The following is a 20,342-nucleotide window of genomic DNA, read 5'->3' as shown; positions in this document are numbered from 1 at the left end:
TTGGCTCTTTTTATTTTATACTTCTCAGCTTTATTTTATTGTTACAATTGTCATTGTGGGATCTTACATAGGATTTATAATTGTAGCATGCCACTTCGGGGGCCTTTTTGGCTGCAAAGCATCTTTATAAAGCTTAATAAAACATGCCATAATGCAGGCGTCATTTAAAATATGTTTCGTAAATAGATTTAATGTAGAATTCCCATGTGGCCCGGATAGCCAGGGTTTGTCCAGGTTCTAGGCATACCATCTGGTATCCATTTGGAGAATCCGTTGGCCCAGATTCCTAGGTTTTGATTATTGTTTTTTAAAGTCTCCAGCCCTTATAGCTTCTGAGATGTCAGGGGAAAGGTGCAGGCACTAATCTGCCCAATTGTTTAATAAGCCTGCTCTTGCCTTCCATTTTTCTAGTAATGAGGGAAGTCACCATTAAGATGGACAGGTAATTATCACTGTCCTTATCTTGCACATCCAAGCTTTACATTGAATTGTTAAGAGTATAAACCTTTAATTTTGTGGTAATTTGGCCACACATGTTCTCCACAGAGAGGAGAGCTGGTCTTGTGATAGCAAGCATGACTTGTCCCATTAGCTAAGCAGAGCCTGACCTGGTTGCATTTGAATGGGAGACCACATGTGAGCACTGTAAGACATTCCCTTTAGGGGATGGAGCTGCTCTAGGAAGAGCACAAGGTTTCAAGTTCCCTCCCTGGCTTCTCCAAAATAGGACAAGATTTATTTATTTTTAAATAGGGCAAGATTTTTTTATTGAACCAACAAACTACCAAAGCATACAGTACGTTACCAAAGCACAATTATATACAAAGTGGTTGTTTGTACATCATATATCTACAAAGATTTACAAACAAGGATTTGGTAACCCACAGGGTTATAAAGTATATGTAGGCAGTACTGTAACTCAGGTGGGGGAGGGATTGCAAGGCACATCAGGTAATGACGGGGGGTTTACTTCCAACGTTCATTTCCACAATTTGTCCCATTGCTGTTTAGAAGAGATACACTTGTCTTTTTGCACATAACCATACAAACTTTTCCAGAAGAAATTTACTGTCTTATCTACGTGAACCTCTTGGTCGCGTCTTCCCTCCCTATTCCTATGCAGGAACATTGCATAAATGACATACAGGTTTACTAACCTGATTACGAGAAGGGGAACGTTCCAATTCCCTAGTATCGGGGCACCCGTAGGGCTGAGAGAGATTGCAGCCTGCAGCCTTGGAGAAGCCACTGCCAGTTTGTGTAGACAATACTGAGCTAGATAGACCAGGCATCCCCAAACTGCGGCCCTCCAGATGTTGCTGAACTACAACTCCCAGCATCCCTAGACACAATTCTTTGTGGCTGGGTATGCTGGAAGTTGTAGTTCAGCAACACCTGGAGGGCCGCAGTTTGGGGATGCCTGAGATAGACCAATGGTCTGACCCAGTGTATGACAGCTTCCTGTGTTGTTCCTATGTTCCCCTGTATATCTGCCAACTGAGCCTAACAGTTCATGCATTTCCTTCTTGCAATTTTGTGCCACAATTAATCTGTTGGTCTTTGCCATGAGACTCTTGGAGATTTTTGCTACAACAGAACAGAACAGATTTTTGCTACAACAACATTCAGAAAGCAACCTTTCTGAATGTAACGGGATTACACATACTTTTGCCCATGGAGACAAAACAAGATGTGTCCATTCTTCTCCTTTTCTTTTTCTGATTGCCCAGGATTTTAGGAGGTGGAAAAGGATTTGACAGCTAATTATCCAAATCCTGTAATGAGGTTCAGTAATGACTCCATCCTGTGCCTGTTGTGACCAGATCAAAAACACACTGCAAAGGACCTAAGTCTCTCTCTTTTTAAATTTAATTTTTTATTAATTTTAACAATAATCATTCACAACACATTAAACAAATATGGACTTCCCGCTCACACCTCCTCGTGAATCACCAACTATATAATTAACCCTTGCTATAATAATAATTCAAAACATAGATTTAAACCTTACAAATAAATTTGGTCTACTCAACCTGCTAATCTTACTAAAAGGACCTAAGTCTCTTGATCCCATCTGCATCCCTGATCTTTCAAAAAAGATCCAGGGACACAGCCATAATCGGAGAATACCACACACATCCTGCCATGAGGCCGAACCTTCCATTTTCAGAAGTTTTCACACAGGGTAGATAATTCCCATGGATATTAATCTGCATTAATATTCTTTCAAGCAGAAACATTCCATAGGAAGGAGTCGGTGATCCCTAGATTTACATTTAGTCCCTCTGTAAACCAGTTTAGATTAAGGATGCCATATTCTAGGCATTCAAACCTGGGCAGATTGGTGTTATGCAGATTGCTTGTTAATTATACAAATCATTTATAAACTTAGTGCATTTTCTGCCAGTTGTTTTCTGTTTGCTCCTGGCACTTACCAAAGAGAAAGAGCAATGGGAAGTTCTTCTTATTTGTTTATAACAGGAAAGAATTCTTATCCATTATTATTTGTACTATGACTTTAGTGACCATGGGGCTGGGGTCAAAGCTCAGTGTTGGAGCATCTGCTTTGCATGCAGAAGGTTCCAAGTTCCCTCCCTGGCATCTCCAAGATAGGATTCCTGAGAGAGACTCCAGCCTGCAACCTTGGAGAAGCTGCTGCCAGTCAGTATAGACAATACTGAGCTTAATGGACCAATGGTCTGAATCAGTATAAGGCAGCTTCCTATGTTGCTATGCCATGGTCACAATCCCGTAAGATCTTTATTAGGGCCAACCAAAATGACACACAAACTTGATCAGCAAGCTTTCAAATTCTTCAGAACTTTCCGCTAGACTTTCTTCGGCCTGCCTGTCTCTTTCCTGGGCGCTTTCCAGATTAGAACCTGCAACAGGGTCACGTCTTATCTCGGAAGTGTGCTTCCACACTTCCTGTGTTGTGACACTGCAGTCCCTACACAGACAGCAGGCTGCCGTTCACATTTTCATTGCCTTGTTTTGGATTTAATCACTGCGATATAGACCTAGGATGTCGTATATCCGGCATAAGAAAGTTGCTGATTTTTTGGGTTAGTTTCCATGAGACTGCTCCCCCTGCTGTTTACGTTTCGAATGCAACTTGCCTGAACGGAAGCATTTTGCTGCTGTTGAGCAGCTAGGCTTGAAAGTGCCCTGGAGGTTGAGAGCACAGCAGAACATGCTGGATAGGGGTGTGCACGGAACCGCACACCTGCGGTCCGGCACTGTGGGGTGGGTTCCTTTTAGGGTGGGGAGGGTTTACTTACCCCTCCCGCCACTTGTCCCCCTCCAGCGCTCGTATTTATTGTAAGAATTGGGGCGGCAGGATACCTCCCTGCCGCCCCTTGCCCCTCCGCAATGCAGAAGGCTCCGGAAAGCCTTTTGCTCATGCCGTGCGCGAGCTTCACGTCTCCCTGACGCCGGAGGCCCGGTTTACCCAGCCTTGGCCCCTGCCGGCGGGTAGACCGGGCCTCCGGCGGCCGGAGGCCCGTTCTACCCTCCGGGACGAGGCCAGGTAGACCGGGCCTCCGGTGTTGGGGAGACGTGAAGCTCGTGTGTGACGTGTCCATGCGCAAAAGGCTTGCCGGAGCCTTTTGCATTGCGGAGGGGCAAGGGGCAGCAGGGAGGTATCCTGCCGCTCCAATTCTTACAATAAATACGAGAGCTGGAGGGGGACAAGTGGCGGGAGGGGTAAGTAAACCCTCCCCACCCTTAAAGGAACCCCCTCCACCCGGACCGGCCAGGTCCGAACCGGTCCGGACGGTCCGGAGGCCTTTACAATGGCCTCTGGACCGGTCCGGACCCATCCCTAATGCTGGAGACAGAAATGCCAAGCTGGTGTGTCACTGTGTCCCATTGTCTCTGCTTCTGCTGCTCCAGAAAGAATGTGGCTCTCTGTCTGTTCCTCAGTTAAACTATGCGGGGGAGCTCCTTCCTTTTCCCCCAAACCTTGAGCTCTCCGCAGCTCCTTCACATAAGGCATGCTCCCTTAGCGTGTAGGACTGACTAGGAGGAAATAGAATGTCCTCCCATTAAGCCGTTCAGGCTACATGCACTTTCTTGGGAGTAAATGCCATGGTTTTCAATGATACTCACTCAAAATCCACCTGCCTAGCAAATAGTGCTGTCACAGTGTGGGCTGTTGATCTGTGGGTGGATGGATGGATGGATAGATAGATAGATAGATAGATAGATATGTTCTGTTACCACCTCTATCTATCTATCTATTTATCTATCTATCTATCTTTTAAAGATATGTTCTGTTACCACCCTCTTTTATTTTTGTTTTGAACCTGTGCCTTTGATGCAGTGCTTTTCACTCCTACCACAGCTGGTACTTCCCAGTATGACCTGGTGGTACTTGGGACTACTGCCCTGGTTACTTTTGCCCCAGTAAAAGGCAAAATCTATTTATCTATTATCTATTTATCTATCAATCACATTTTTATACCACCTGATATATACATCTCTAGGCGGTGTACAAATTTTAATATAAAAAATCACAGATTAAAATACATAAAACACAATAAAAACAATATAAAACAAATTATTAAATTAAAATTAATTCTGATTAAGAGCTTGGGAGAACAGGAGAGTCTTGAGGGTCTTCCTGAAAATAAACAGAGAAGGAGTCGCTCTAATATCAACAGGGAGAATATTCCAAAGCCCAGCCGAAGTTGATAAAAAGCACTCCTGGCTACTGCCTCAACCTGAGAAACCAGGGAGAGCTTTGGATATTCAGGAGCACTCCTAAGCTACATACCTGATCTTTCAAGGGGAGTGTGATGCCATTCAGAACAGGCAGATCTAAACCATCTCTCATGTCCCAATCCCCCACAGTCAATACCTCCGTCTTATTTGGATTCAGCTTCTGTTTGTTATCCTTCATCCGGCCCGTTACCACCTCCAGGCAGGCATTTAGGGTTGATGTGCCATTTCCTGATGAGGTCGACATGGAGAAGTAAATCCGGGTGGCATCACCATATTGATAACACCCTGCACCAAACCTCCTGATGATCTCTCCCAATGGTTTCATGTAGATGCTAAAGAGCATTGGAGACAGTATGGAGCCTTGTGGAACTCCATATATCAGCTCTCGCTTTGCAGAGCAACAGTCTCCAAACACCACCATCTGGAATCTGCCGGAGAGGTAGGAGCGGAACCACTGTAAAACAATTCCACCCAATCCCACCTCTCTCAGGCAGTCCAGAAGGATACCATGGTCGATGGTATTGAAAGCCGCCAAGAGATCCAAAAGGATCAGCAGAGTCATACACCCTCTTTCAGTGGCCAGTTGGAGATCATCCATCAGGCCAACCAAGGCAGTCTCTACCCTGTAGCCCACATGAAAGCCAGTTTGAAATGAGTCTAGGTAATCTGTAGCTTCCAAAACTGCCTGGCGCTGAGAGGCCACCACCCACTCAATCACCCTGCCCAACCATGGAAGGTTAGAAACAGGTCTGTAATTAGCTACCTCCAAAGGATCCAATGCAGGTTTCTTCAAAAGTGGTCTAATAGCCTCCTTAAGACAAGGAGGCATCCTGTCCCCCCCACTCAGAGAAGCATTTATAATATTTTTCAGACCCTCTCTGATAATATGATTATCAGATGAAATAAGCCAAGTTGGGCAAGGGTCAAGAGAACAGGTTGTAGGGCACACAGTCCGAAGCAGTTTGTCCACTTCCTCAGGAGTCACAAACTAAAAATGATCCAATCTAATCCCATAAGAGGAGTTGCTGGACACCTCCACAGTAGACTCTGCAGTAACTGTGGAATCCACAGTGGCCCAAATCTGAGAGATTTTATCCACAAAAAAGTCATTGAAAATGTCACAGCGAGTAACCAATGGTTCCAAGTTTAAATTCAAGGGGGAGGGGGTACATACTAACGCCCTCACAACTCTAGACAACTCAGCTCGACGTGGATTTGTGGAAGCAATGTGGACAGAAAAGAGCTGCTTCTTTGCCGCCCGTATTGCCAGAGCATAGATCTTCAAATGCGCTCTGTGTTATATCCAATCAGACTCATGCCAAGTCTTTCTCCACTTGCACTCTAGTCATCTACCTTGCTACTTTAGCTCCCGTAGTTCATCCGAATACCACGGGGCTGTCTTTAAAGCAAGTTGGAGAGGACACTTAGGAGCGATTGTGTCTATTGCTCTAGTGAGTTGATTATTCCATGTTTGCACCAGAGCATCAACAGAATCACTAGCAAAGCCAACCCTAAACCCTTCCAAGGCTTCTTGGAATCCTATCAGATCCAATAACCTCCTCGGGTGGACCAATCTAACAGGTCCTTCACCACTGCAGATGTGGGTCGAGGCTGTAAGTTCTACCTTAACCAGATGGTGATCTGTCCATGACAATGGGGAAATGACAGGAGTCCCCACCCATGGAACAGCACCCTGATCAGAGCAAAAGACCAAATTGAGCATGTGACCAACATCAGGTGTTTGTCCAGAGACCATTTGGGATAGGCCCACAGTCGTCATGGCTGCTATGAACTCTTGAGCCGCTCCGGACAACCCAGTCCCAGAATGAACATTAAAGTGACCCAGGTTGTGCCAACTAGGCAACCAGGTCCGTCAGCTCAATTAGGGACTCCGCTGGGCGGCGGGGTGATCAGTACACCAGCAGAAGTCCTAGTTTATCCGTGATCTCTAGACTTGGGTACATGCATTCAATATAGGCCAAATTATGATTAGCTGATAACTCTCTTTATCACATAAGGTAGAGGTATATGTGTAGTGGTGTGTGTGTGTCTGTTTTAAAGGTTACAGGGTATAATAGGCTATAGCCCTGCTAACTGGGCAAAAGAGACATCTTTTAAAGGGGTAAATGTCTCATATTTAACAGGGGAAGAACTATCCTTCAGCCCTCGAGTGGCTGTCACATGTATCTACCTTGTGTTTCTTTTAGGTTGTGAGCCTCGCATCTTATTCTTTTTTCTGTGCAAACTGCTTAGAACTTTTGTTGTTGAAAAGCAGTAAATAAATATCTATATTATTATTTCTCCAAGACGGGCCATGCGTGGTGACGTGGTAGGAAGGAGGCGATTGGCTGTTCTCCAAGAAGGGCCATGCGTGGCGACATGGTGGGAAGGAGGCGATTGGCTGAGTTTGCAAGCAGAAGCACCTGATTGGGCAGTGGGGATTCCATATGCAGATAAGGAGGAGGGGCCTGTGATGGTTAAGGTCAGTTTGAATGCAGCTGTTACTGGTTGGAAGATGTTCTGGATATAAAAGTATAGCAGGCAGCGAGCTAGCGGCAGGGGGGAGCGAGCGAGCGGCGGGGGGAGCGAGCGAGCGGCGGGGGGAGCGAGCGAGCGGCGGGGGGAGCGAGCGAGCGGCGGGGGGAGCGAGCGGCGCGGGATGTCACAGGCTCAGTACACAACTGCATAGATGCTCTGTGCGGGGTCAGCTAGTTCTTAATAAAATCCCTGGTGTCTAGGTATTCTGTGTGTGTGTGTACACCAAAAGTTGGAACTCAAGGTGTTTAAGGAGTTGCTAAATAAACTGTTTTATATCGCACCCATCACAATGATACTTGAGGTACCTAACTCGAGATATATATGAATGCTTTGCCTGTATTAAAGCGGAATTTACAGCAGACTGCCATATTTGGTTTTCTGGGCTCAGTCCAAACTTAAATCTCAAGTTTTGGAGCCTATGTAAGAACCTGGTGAATAGCTGTTGAAGACTGCAAAAGTACTGTATTACAGGGACTAGTAAAATGTGTTCAGTATGGGTGTATTTCTGAAATTCCCCAGATAGGCTATTTAAAAAACTGTTTGCCAAGCACATCCACTCTCATTTTCTATCCCTCTATTCACCCGAACTTGAACCAAGGCCTTTGGACTATTTCTTTCATTTTATCTACCTGTTCTCTATAGGCTGGGATCTTCTCTGTAAAATCAATTTTCCATTTCATCTGCATAAGATAGGAAATCAGAAACCCTGATTTCAGGGTTAGCATGCACTGTGTGAACTTCTGATATACAGAGCTTGCTCCCTGTGCTAGAGAGGTTGCTTCAGAGATCAGTCCCACTTGTCAGCGGTTTGAACATTATCAGTAAGTGAATAGCAGTTCTTGTATCTTCCACATTCAGCAAGCAATTCTGAAATGGCTTCAAGTACAACCACAGAACTTCTTCAAAACTTAAAATGTGTTTTATGTACTTAGTGTTCTTTGTGTGGATTTGTTTAATGTAACCAAATTTGCTGCTTTCATCAAATTCCTACCTACCTCGGGCTTCTCCAATCAGTGCTTATCTTAATTTACCATAAATGGTGCTTTTTTCTTGGTGTTGTGTGATGAATTGGATACTCCTTGGGTCTCTTAGCTCCTTATAGGGCGTCTTGCTGTTTGTCCCTGGAAAATGGACACAGGAGTGGTTATAGTATTGGCCAGTGTTTCAGGAGGGGCTGGTGTCCAAGTGAGGGCTGTATATGCCAGTTTTGTTCTGCCTTCTGGGGACAGTGTAGATGTGTCCCATCATCCCTGCATTTCAGTCTTGAGGACCACGTTAAGCAGCTAAAAGGCTGTCTTCTCCATTAAATCACCTGATTTCTTTGTTAACAGCCCCTATGTGCTATGGAATCCTTTTTCAAAAGGCACTTCTGGAAGAAGACTGTGTCATTGGGGCCCCGGCGTAGCAGTGTGGTGGCCCTGCCTGCTAGCAAAGCAAGGCGGCGCTCTGTGGTGGGCCAACCCTCTGCTGCACTAACACAACGCCGGCGCAGATCCAGTGCCCAGCTGCAAGGGCTTTCCTGCTTAGGCTCCCGGCGCAGGCATAGGCTGAGTTACCGGAGGCGATCCAGCACCACTACACCTCGCCTGAGCCCTAGGTTTTCTGTCCAGAAGAAGCGTGGAGGCCACGTGCACACCATAGATACGCACCTTGTAGGCCCATCCCTATTGCTGGCCAGCCTCATCCAGGTGTGTGAGGAAGAGGAAAGGAGGCTATCGCTTTGTGCTGAAAGCTCCAACTCGGAGTCCACCAAAGAGAGGCTAGAAGAGAGTGACTGGAGTGAGGAGACGGTCTCCTCAGACTCTGAAGAAGCTAGCCTGACTGCAGAGCAAGAGAGCAAGGAGCTGCAAACGGAACTTTCCCTGTACACTGGTCCACCTGTGCAGGAATCTGCAGGCCTGAGGCCTTTCCTGCGAGGCCCTCTCTGCCTGCGTCGCAGGTCCTCCCACCTCTTACCTGCAGAGTTTGTGCACAGCAGAGCAGCCTATGGGCTTCAAGGCTGCTACAGATGTTTCAGCCAACAGCGGCGCTCAAGCGAAACCCTCAACCCAGTTGCTTTGCTCCAGCCATGCAGAACACGGAAGGCTGCCAGGAGGTGGAAGGTGCCTACTGGAACCAGTTGGCTGCCAGTGACTACACATACAGGCCTGGGAATCGATCCTGTCCACAGTGGCTGTGGCAGCACCTCCACTGAAGGCTGCAGTGCCCTATTGCCGTATGTATGGCTTTATCCAAATGAGCTTGGCACCGCTCGTAAAGGTGCTCAGGGTTGAGGGGAGAGGGACAGGATGGCAACAGCAATGCTACATCATGCTCATTACGTAGAGCAGAATGTGGCCTGCAGTGTGGCGTTCTGGGGACAGGATGTTTCTATCCTGTTCTTCCTCCAAGAAGCACAGAGTGAGGTAGATTAGGATGAGAGTGGGTTTCACAGCCAAGGGTTTAAACTTGAGATTTCCAAGCCCACCATTACATTACATAAGTCTTCTGACCTCTGTGTTCCTCACTTCCTTTTTCTGATGTAATGCTTCCTGTTTTTGTCAGACGGCAGTATCAGGAGGCTGATGGGAAAGAGAAGTGAATAAGGGATTCCTCATGTGGTACCCATGTGAGGGTGCCTCATGATTAAGGAGCTGGCTGTCTTCTTGTGTATTCCTCACAACCTAGTTGGGATTGCAGGGTGCCTAACACCCTGTCATGGAACAGCCTAATAGTAGACAGAATCTTTTAACAAGCCCTTGTGCCAGGAGCTTGTTACAGCATCCTGGAACAACTACTATCTTTGGGAATGTTTACAAGATCGCCCAGTATGGACTTATCTTAACACATTTTAACCACTTTTTTCAACACATGGGGCTCAAGTGTGGCAAAGAGGTGGGTGCTGCCCATAATTTCAGTGCATGTTTATGGTTGAAGTGTTGGTGCAGTGGCAAGCATATTGGATTTAGTCAGAAGAGATCCAAACTTAAATCCCCACTTCTCCCCAAAGATTACTGACCTTGGGCCAGTTACCATCTCAACTTACCTCACAGGTTAATTATTAGTCTGAAAGGAAGAAGGGACCAGGTAGACTGCTCTGAGATCCTTGAAGGAAGTGCAGGATAAAAATGTGGTAAATTGTTAAATAATCTTATTTGTAGGAAAGAAGATCAAACTAATGGGGTGGTTTATCTTTGACTGCTGTAGAGTAAAAGCATGTGTGATTTGAGCAAATGCTCTTGGATTCAGAAATGCCTCCCCCCCCCCACCCAGGCAACCTTAGAAAGTGAGAAACAGCAGGAAACCTGGGCTGTTCTATTTTTTTCAGGTGTTGCAAACTTGTGTAAGTGACTTTTGGTCTTTAGCCCTTGGAGAGAATGGCAGTCCATTCCTGGGATAATTGATTTTTCTTACTTCAGGAGGACGGATTCAGGGCCATTCTGTACTTCCACCAAGATGCCACTGGTTTTGTGTTGTGTTTTGTTTTTTTTATTAACCAGTCCTCCACAGACCTTTCATCATGGCCAATGTTTGCAGTGGCATGGTACAAATTGCCCAAACTATATGGTGAGCTGCTGGATGTAAACGGCCTGTTGCAAGCCAGCACTTGCTGTGAAGCATGCCTTAAAATGGCTGTAAAGTATAGATTGGTTCTTCCCAGCATAGTTGGGAAGTGAGACTCATTGGCTGCTGATGAGTAGGGTAAGTATTGCCTGCTCTGCGATTTTTGAGGATTTCTGTCTCATTCAAAGCTACTTGCTGGGACTGATGCTAATTCATTGAGTGTCTCTCTCTCTCCTCTCCTGTCCCTTTTTAGCATGTCTTTCCCAGAGGAGTTGTGAATATTCCATGTTGCTGATGTTTTAAACAAAATGTTCTTACAGCCGTTCTTCCTTCTGTCTTTCAGAAAAGCTATTGCCAAGTCTGGTCTCCAGCACATGATAACCCAGCCAGTCCCCACACTAGCCCTAAGAAGTGACTCGGAGAGGGAAATTCGCAGTACTGTCGATTGGAGTGTAAGTTTCATCTCTTCCTCCTGGGTGGGTGGGTGGGTGGAAAGATTAATTGGTCATTGGCTCTGTAGCATATAGGGCTGTTGTCGTGATTGGCATTACGATAGGAGACACCTCCTACCCTAATTCAGGACCCATGCACGCGCTTGATTGGTCATCATGAGAATTCTACAATCGAGGTAGGAGGAGGGAGAAATGATTGTTGGCAAGGTAGGTATGGAGGCGGGAGTGCTTTTCCTCCACCGTCACTCTGGAGCTGAGTACGTGTTCTGAGGTCACTGCTGCCACCCACCTCCATATTCAGCTCGCAGACCTCCCCTCCTTCCTTACCTGTAGAATTCTCATGATGGCCAGTCAGGAATATGTATGGCTCCCAAATTAGAGTAGAAGGCTTCTACTACCCTAATGCTGATCGTGAGAACAGCCCTTACATCATATGCCTAGTACAAAGTATGAGTCAACATACCCTTGCATTCAGTCTAGAAGGCCAAGTGTATTTAAGACCAGGGTTATAGTCTAAAAGGACATGATCAGACATAAGCAGGTTTGGTTCTGGTCCGTACCTAGATGGGAGACCTTCTGGTAGGGGCGGGCTCTCCATGAGATGAGGTGATATGACTGCCTAGAGTGGTAGTGTTTTGCAGAACTAGCAGGATGGCAAAATGTCCCCTGCCACCTCCCCCTGCCACCCGTTGCCATGGGAGCAGCTGTTCACCAGGTGATGCCATACAGCTGGCAAAGAGCCTCTCCAAGATGGCTCCACTCCCACTCTTCAAAAGGAAGAGCCAGCAAAGGGAGCAGATGGACTAGGCCAATTGAGTGCTGGCCTAGAGGGTCTCCATGGAGGCTCTCTAGGCCAGTACTGTACTCACTGCCCCAAAACACATCCTCCTCCTGCCCCCTTTCCTCGCTTTTTCAAAACCCAGACCAGGAGCTGAGGTGGTGGATAGAAGAGCGAGAGGGGCTCCAGCCTGGCTCACATACTGCTGGGTGAAGTAAGTTGGGAGGTGGTGGTGGTGGAATGTAATGGTGTGTATGTGTACATGTACACAGATCCAATGGATTGGGCAGGGAGTGGAAGCAGAGTGAGTAAAAGAGGGAGATTGGTGTGTGTGTGTGTGGCGGGGTGGCAGTTACTTCGGCCACAGTTGTTGTTACCACCACCACTACTACTACTACTACTACTACTACTACTACTACTACTACTCCCACCACCACCACCACTACTACTACTGCTACTCCACCCTTCAACAACAACAAAACTTCTCAAAGCAGTATATGTAGAAAAATAAATAAGATGGGTTCCTATCCCCAAAGGGCTCAGAAGAAACATAAGGGAGACACCAGTAACAGCCACTGGAGGGATCCTGTGATGAGGATGCATAGGGACAATTGCTCCCCACACACACACACCCCACTGAAATACCAGAGAATCACCACTTTAGAAGGTGCTTCTTTGCTCAGTTAGCAGGGAACTTTGCTACATTTGCCAAGTTGGTGGGTTCGTGTGCTGCAAGTGGAGACCACATATTTATTTATTTATTCAATTTTTACACCGCCCTTACAAAATAGCTCAGGGATGCTTTATTGATAGCGGTATATACCAGGCCCTCTCCAAACATCGAAATGAGGGAAAAGAGGCCCCATTAAATGGCAGTTACAGATTATATACTCAAGCCTTATCATAGATGCTAAAAGAGAGCGGGAAAGATGCATGCATACACTGTCCATATGGCAGGGATGACAGGGGCTGGGGCTGCTCCTGCCACCTGGGAACTGCATACACAGCCTTGGATTCCATGGGGGAAAGGCAAGATGTAATGCAATAAATAAATAAGTCAGGAAGAACGGTATCTCAGGACAGCACCTAACCAGTAGCATGGGGAGCTGCTGTCTGCATGAACTCAGTTAAAGTACAAACATGAGCTGTGTTCTTCTCTTCTGCCAGATGAACATGCTTGCAGGACAGTTCTTTCCCACCTAAACCTGAGATTGTGTACAGCTGAAAATACATAGCCATTCTGCTCTTCCTGCCGCTTGTCCCATTGCTGTGTCAGCTAGATGAAATTTCATCTTGGAGGAAACAGCCGTACCCCAGTGGTAGACCGCCAGGGTTGATATGCGGGGAGTTCTCCCACCCCAACTTCATATCAGTTGCAGCTACTGGTGGGTAGAGAGAGAGAGAGTACTGATGCCGCATCATGTGGTGAATGTGTCTTTGCCCTTGTGACATGGCAGTGAAATGAGGAGGCAGCTGGCTAAAATTTTGAATAGACTTCCCCATCCTCATTCATGTTTTGGGCTCTGCTGGAGAGCCGAATTGATTCTTCTCCTTCAGGTGATGCATAAGGTCCCAGGTTCAATCCTTGGCACCTCCAGGTCAGGCTAGGAAAGTCTCCTGCCTGAAACCTTGGAGAAGTTGCTGCCAGTCAGTGTATTGTGCAAGGTGAACGAATGGTCTGACATAGTAGAAGGCAGCTTCCTCTGTCTTTCTGGCTTTGGGTGGTGTTGGAGAAATTCTCCCCGAATGCCAGAATTCTTTATAGGCAGGGGCCACACCGTTCCATCAGTTTCAAAGCTTTATTGATCACGGTATACCAGGCCCTCTCCAAACATCGAAATGAGGGGAAAGAGGCCCCATTAAATGGCAGTTACAGATTATATCCTCAAGCCTTATCATAGATGCCAAAAGAGAGCGGGAAAGATGCACTGTCCATCTTCCAACCAGCATTGACCAATCACGGTTAACTAACAAGATACATTTCTCCAGAGCTACTGCACATGCTTGGCCTTGTACTGCAGTAAGGCCATTGTACATTGTTCAGAAACTGCACCTGCAGCGTCTTAACAAATACCAGACAGTAAGGGAGTGAGGCCTAGGCCACATCCTTTGGTTCAAGTCTCCATCTTTGATTTCCCCCCCAACAGTGGAATCCTAGTTCACCCCAAATCGTGTGCGACTCTTCAAGCGTACTGCAAGATAACACCATTGCCTCCATCTTACAGGAGACTGCAGTTTACGGGGAGCATATATGGTTTGAAACCAATGTCTCTGGGGACTTCTGCTACGTTGGAGAGCAAAACTGTGTAGCAAAAATGCTGGTAAGTCTTGGTAAAATGCTGCTGCTACTGCCCAGCAAACTTGAGCGGTCTATGACACTGCATCGCCATCTAGTGGGGAAATCAAGAACTCTCTTATGTTGTGGAGCCCGAGATTGTTCAAATAAAGGTCCCATGAACAAATTTCACAGTTTGGGGAAGATAGGGCTGGTGTAAGGGAGAATCTAAATCCCCTTTCATAGTGCTGCTAATGATGCAGTTCTTAGCAGGTGTTACTGTCAATTTATTTTGTCAGAAGGCCTGTTAACTGTGGAATGTAGTCTCTACCCCAAAATCTGTCAGCATATGGAACATTCCTGCTTGCTTTTTTGAAGTGCAATTGGAGGAATTGAACTGTGTGTTTTTGGGGTGTTGTTTTTTTTAAAACCTGTTCTTAAGTATTAGTCCTTGTAGATAGAGAGAGGACTCAAAGCCAAGCTGGAGTTGTACTCAGTGGCTGAAAGCAAACTTGGCATGCAGAAGGCCCTTTGTTCAATCCCTCTAGTATCTCCTGTCAGAAACATCTTGTGTAACGGACTTGGAAAGACCTGTACCTGAAACCTTGGAGAGCTACTGCTGGCGAGCTCTAAGATTAGATAACACTGAACTAGATGGACTGATGGTCTAACTAAATATCAGTAGAAAGCAGCTTTGTATTTAGGGGGAAGTGATGGCTTTCCCCTGGGCTCAATCCCCAGTATCTTCAGCTAAGAAAGATCAGATATTGGGGAAGACCTCTGCTTGAAACCTTAGATTGCCAGTACCCACCAGAGTAGGTGATATTGGGCTAGATGATTCTATGTAAGATAATTTCATGTGTCCATGTATGAGGAATTCGCTGATGATAGTTTGAGAATTTTGCACTCGTCGCAGTTCCATTTCCAGTATCCCTTATCTCTCTATATGGTTGTGGCTCAGCATTGTTCAAGACTTCACCTTTCTTCAGCCCTGCCAGTTTTTAAGAAACGAACACATTTTGAACATTCTCTGCACAGCTGTACATCTTCCTAAACAGAGTAATTTGTTCAAACCATATGATTTGGGTTTACTGGCATCAGAACTTGTCAGTAAATTTTGTATAGATTCAGTGTCCATACTGTCTTACTTTCTTGGGTGCCTCAAAAGAGTAAGTCAGTCTAAAGAGACTTTCCTGGAAATTTTCAAAACAAAGGAGCAAGAAATGCAGTAACAAGCCCTGTGTTTACCTTGTAGAACTGACAGGACTTTCCTTGATGCAAATATATCTAAATGAGTTTGGAGTTTTCCTATTTTATTGTGTGGCATGTTTATGTGGTGTCTCTTGAAAGCACTGTCTTTTTTTTTTTAAGATCCTAGCTTAAGTATGTAAAAATAGATAAACATAAATACATCTTTCCAGCCATCCCTTTGATTGAACTCTCTGTAGAGTGTTGGGGACTATGATCATTCAGTAACATGTGTACCAGTTCCTGTCTTCTGTTTCCTTTGTTATGACTATGAGATGGCTTTCTCATTGCCTTTCTCACCCCTGCTATGACTATGAGTGCCTTTCTCACCCCTGCTGCCTGCATAGAGATGGAAGAATACAGATCAAAGGAGAGGCTATTATTTGCAGCATTCTTATCCAAGAAGAATATATTTCATATGCCTTCTTTTTTGTAAGGGCATTTATTCTTGGAGGTATATGCACATACCCAGCTGATGATGTCTTTTTGTTTTCCTTGTTTACAGCAAAAACCTCTGTCTAAGCGCAAGTGTGCAGCATGCAAGATTGTGGTCCACACACCCTGCATAGAACAGCTAGAGAAAGTGAGTAAAGACTAGTCAAGATGTTCAACAGTACTTGACAAAGTGGGATCAACTTTCTCAAAAAGAAACCATTCTGCTGGAACTCCTGTCCAAAGAATACTTACATGCCTGATGGGAGAAAATGCCTAAGAATTGGACTCTCTATTTCAGATCTTCTTTCTTATTGATTCTAAATGGATCTTTGAAAGCAGGGCTGAGAAAAACTTCTGCATAAGATCTTGGAGAGCCATAGCTAACCAGAGTAGGCAATTTGGACCAATAGTCTGACTCCATTAAGCCAGATGGGCCAATGGTTTGACTCCATTAAGGCGCTTTTATATCATTCATTGAAGATGTTGGTGAGGGTCCAGATGTACTTCTCACTTGAAGTCTTTCCACTTACTTCCTTTTTAAATCTGCAGATAAATTTCCGCTGCAAGCCTTCCTTCAGGGAATATGGATCAAGGAATGTACGGGAGGTAAGACCATTTTGGGGACTGTGGCATAAAGGAACTGTCTGCAAATGTGACTTGATGCTGTGGCCTTGCAGTGAATAGGCTTGAATTTGTTTTGAAGCAGCAGAATACCTGTAGTCAGGTTTCAAGTTGTACACTTGCATGAACTTGAGGTCCTATGAAATATCTGGGTAACAAAAGGCATGCTCCTGGGCATTTCTTTGTGGCTTTCTACGCCAGGATAGCACCAGAAGTGAGACTTTTCATGCCAATCCTGCTATTGAAGGATTGTTCACGCGATACAGTAATGGATAGAATTTCCTTTGTTAAGAAAACAGAGGGATAATTTACTTATTGGTGTCACCTATGATGAGATGAACGCATGCTTAGGCATCTGTGGCCAGGCAACACATAATCCCATTATTAAAACTGCTTTTACTTTTGGCATTAATATCATGCAGCCAAAGAACTGAGAGGTAGAAAGTAACTACAAATACAGCTTGCCATTCATTCTCAAAGTTCTCCCCTTCATGACTAACTAGTATAGGGAAACCTCACTATTCACAGACTCGCCATCTGCGTTTTCGTGTATCTGCAGGTGTCTAAATGATACCCAATTTCATTATCCATGGATACTAAAGGGTTAAACCCATGTATCCGCGGTTCCTAGAGGGCTGGAAGTGGCCGTGATGTCACTTCCTGCCCCATTTTGTATGCATTCCTAAGGAGCATGTAAGCAAGAGCCATTTTGTGACTCATTTCTGTTAAAAACAGGCATGTCCCCATGATTTTTCATGGGGGGGGGGGTTCTGGGCACAAAGAGGACACGGGGAGACCCTGGACAGCACAGTACAATTGGTTTTTCGCCAGGTTTTTTGCCATTTTTGTCCTATTTCAGCTGTTTTGGGGGACATTTTGTAGTTTGGGGGGCATTGCTGGGCACAAGGAGCCCATGGAGCACTGTGCAGTAGTTCCCCCCCTTACAATTGTAATTGCTTTCCTTGGCAATATAGGCAGCTTCCTTGTTTGTTGCTCTTTTTCATGATGCTGATGTAGGCCATCAGAGACAGTTTAAATGTGAATGTCTAAAATCTTTAAAGCAAGTGTTCAAAATCTGAGGAAAGCAGCAATATATTTTGGGAGGATGTAACCAACATCCTGCAGGGTCTCTAGAGAAGTAGAACTCTCCATGGTCCTGAAAGGTAGAGGGTGGAGTCAGTAAGAATCCATATTGGCAAACCACCAGGCAGCATCCATACTTCACAATAAACACACCTGCCTAGGATTCTATTAGGGAAGCATACACCTTGGATTGACCTGAGCAGCCTTTGAACTAGCATAAATTGGACATGGACCTTGGGGAATCTCCCTTCTTGTGTCTCCTACATGAGCAAAATCTGTCTGGCTTATAGACACATACCCTGCTTGGAAACCGTATCTAGGACTGTTCATCTCTAGTACCTGGCTTACCAGATTTTATCCAAAAATATATATTGGGAGGTCAATGCTTTGTCATCGGCACCACCTCACCTTTCTGACTCTGAACTTTTCTTCTGGCATGTGTACAATCCTGGTCACTTATTTATTGCCATTGACGTGAGGGCTCAGAAGTACAACCCATCTTCAAATATCACCTTCCTGACATTTGAAGAAAAGGGGTTGCAATTATAGCCAGTAGATGAGTCAGCAGGGCCTGTTAAGAGAGAGCAGTGAAATTGATTGGCAGAAGATACAGGAAAGGCAAGGGAAAGTACTCCGTCCCACATAATTAATGTATGGAATTTGCTGCCACAGGATGTGGTGATGGCCACTAGCCTAGATGGCTTTAAAAGGGAATTAGACACATTCATGGAAGAGAGATCGATCACTGGTTATGCCTGTTAATCATGATGGTTATGTGGAATCTCCCTGTTCAGAGACAGTATACTTTTGAATACCAGTTACTGGGGGGCAGCAGTAGAGGATCGGCTGTCATCTTCATGCTCTGTTTGAGCTTCCAGGAGGCATCTGGTTGGCTGCTGTGAGAAACAGAATGCTGGACTTGAGGGACTTCTGGCCCGATCCATCAGGGCTGCTCTTTGGGAAAGAAAGTGAACACTTGACCCTCTTTCTCCAAATCACAGCACTGACAGCCTTCACCTTTCATCAGAGGCAAGAAAAAGAAATTCTGGCATAAGACAGCTCTGCTCAAAATTTGCACACATTTATTTATATATTGCATTTAAATCTCACCACAAGGCCTTTGCCTCTTGAGGCAATTTACAGTTAGGAATAAAATAATCAATAATTAGCAATAAAACACTACCAGTTACTTTAAATGCAACTATAAACAACAGCATACCACAGAGCAGAAAGACAGGTCAGCATAAAATAGCATCTGTCTCGCTTCCTGATGAAGTTAAAAGAAAAAATGTCTTACCTAATTGCTGGGATGTGACAGCAGAGCTAGTCTGTTGGGGTTCTCTAGGGGAGAATTCTTAAAAGAGGTTGTTATGGCACAGAAAAACTCCTCCCCCTCCTCCCTATCAGTCTGACAATCAACGTGAGGACTTGGAGCAAGGGCTCCTCTGAGGATTTTCGTATTCATTGAGACAGACTAATGATCTTGTCAACCAGCTTCAAATTTGCAGGAGGCTTCTGCCACAGCCTTCTTCCCACCATCCCATCTTGGGTGAATGAAATGAGCAAGTATCTTATATCATGAATGGGATAAATGTTCATCTGCTAATCAATCTGTTACTGGTTCCACTTTTTTGCAGCATTTAAAACCAGGAGCTGCTATCATCCCCATTGTTTAATTTGGACCATGGTTTTGTTCCTGCTGCTGTTAAGAGTAGCTTTACGTGTTTCTCCTGCAAATTAATACTTGATTCAGAAAGATGCACAGCACAGTATGTGAATGGCAGAAACTGTAGACCATGAAGTAGCTGAATGAGAGGCTGCAAAGCATAGATTTCTGAATACTGATGCATCCTCAAAAGAGAGTGCTTATTTTCTCTTGAGTGGGCAGACATGCTTAATGCTTTCTAGAAGGGTGCTCTGTATCTGGTTCTAGCCCGGTCTCACTTAAAAGTAGCATTATTACAAGCTCCCCCTCTGAGTTAGGCTCTCTAAAAGCAATTCTGGATATCTAGGTAGTGTTGGAAACTGTGCATCCCACCCCAGAAGTGTGCCTTGTGGAAGGGGGGCAGTTTAAGAGTCTCTCGGCACATCTTTTTTCCCCCTGAGCCTGTCCACCTGTTTCTCTGTAGCCTACGATTGTGCGGCATCATTGGGTACACCGGAGACGCCAGGAAGGGAAATGCCGACAATGTGGAAAGGTAAGGGAAAGCTTTGTGTTCACACACATGTACGTTCACACATAGTTTGAAGATGCAATGGCTTTGGATTTGGGGTGTGCAAAGACAGATCAAGAAAGGATTATTATGCTATTAGAGCCAATATTGCAACCCCTGTTACTGGGAGAATATATTGTTTATGTGATCTTGGAAGAGGCTGCTTAAGCTGCTACCAAATAAGGGTCAGACAGTACACACATGCATCAATGAACCTGAACCTGACGGCTTGTGATAACTCAGGCCCAACCCTGAACTTCACAGGGGGAAAGGAACCGGTACTTAGGTTCTAGCACAGGGGGCGGCCCCTCCCTTTTCCTCCCCCTCCCCCTGAACCTCAACCTGCGCCAGTATCTAATCATTACCAACCTCACAGCTGGAAATTTGTGGTGGGGGGAGCAAAGTGGGTGTCGTGGCCCTGAGGGAAATAA

The 20,342-nt window shown here is 45.4% G+C and overlaps 1 protein-coding gene across 14 annotated transcripts in view; it reads left to right on the top strand.

Moving 5' to 3' along the window:
• DGKZ (diacylglycerol kinase zeta) overlaps positions 1–20,342 on the top strand; it is a 202,983-nt gene that overhangs the window by 115,427 nt on the left and 67,214 nt on the right. For 8 of the 14 annotated variants that reach the window (XM_053305639.1, XM_053305630.1, XM_053305689.1 and 5 more), the window contains 5 exons: positions 11,150–11,258; positions 14,262–14,357; positions 16,065–16,142; positions 16,544–16,600; positions 19,828–19,896. In XM_053305639.1, the coding sequence (XP_053161614.1) occupies positions 11,150–11,258; positions 14,262–14,357; positions 16,065–16,142; positions 16,544–16,600; positions 19,828–19,896 (409 nt within the window). Of the gene's footprint in view, positions 1–6,330; positions 7,208–8,594; positions 9,479–11,149; positions 11,259–14,261; positions 14,358–16,064; positions 16,143–16,543; positions 16,601–19,827; positions 19,897–20,342 lie in introns of those variants that run through there. The other 6 variants (XM_053305607.1, XM_053305595.1, XM_053305601.1 and 3 more) reach the window with 3 other exon arrangements.

The sequence above is a fragment of the Hemicordylus capensis genome, chromosome 1 (assembly GCF_027244095.1).
Source record: "Hemicordylus capensis ecotype Gifberg chromosome 1, rHemCap1.1.pri, whole genome shotgun sequence".
In the NCBI taxonomy this organism is placed as follows: Eukaryota; Metazoa; Chordata; class Lepidosauria; order Squamata; family Cordylidae; genus Hemicordylus; species Hemicordylus capensis.
Note: the sequence above shows the minus strand (reverse complement) of the source record. Positions and strands in the feature narration are given on the sequence as shown.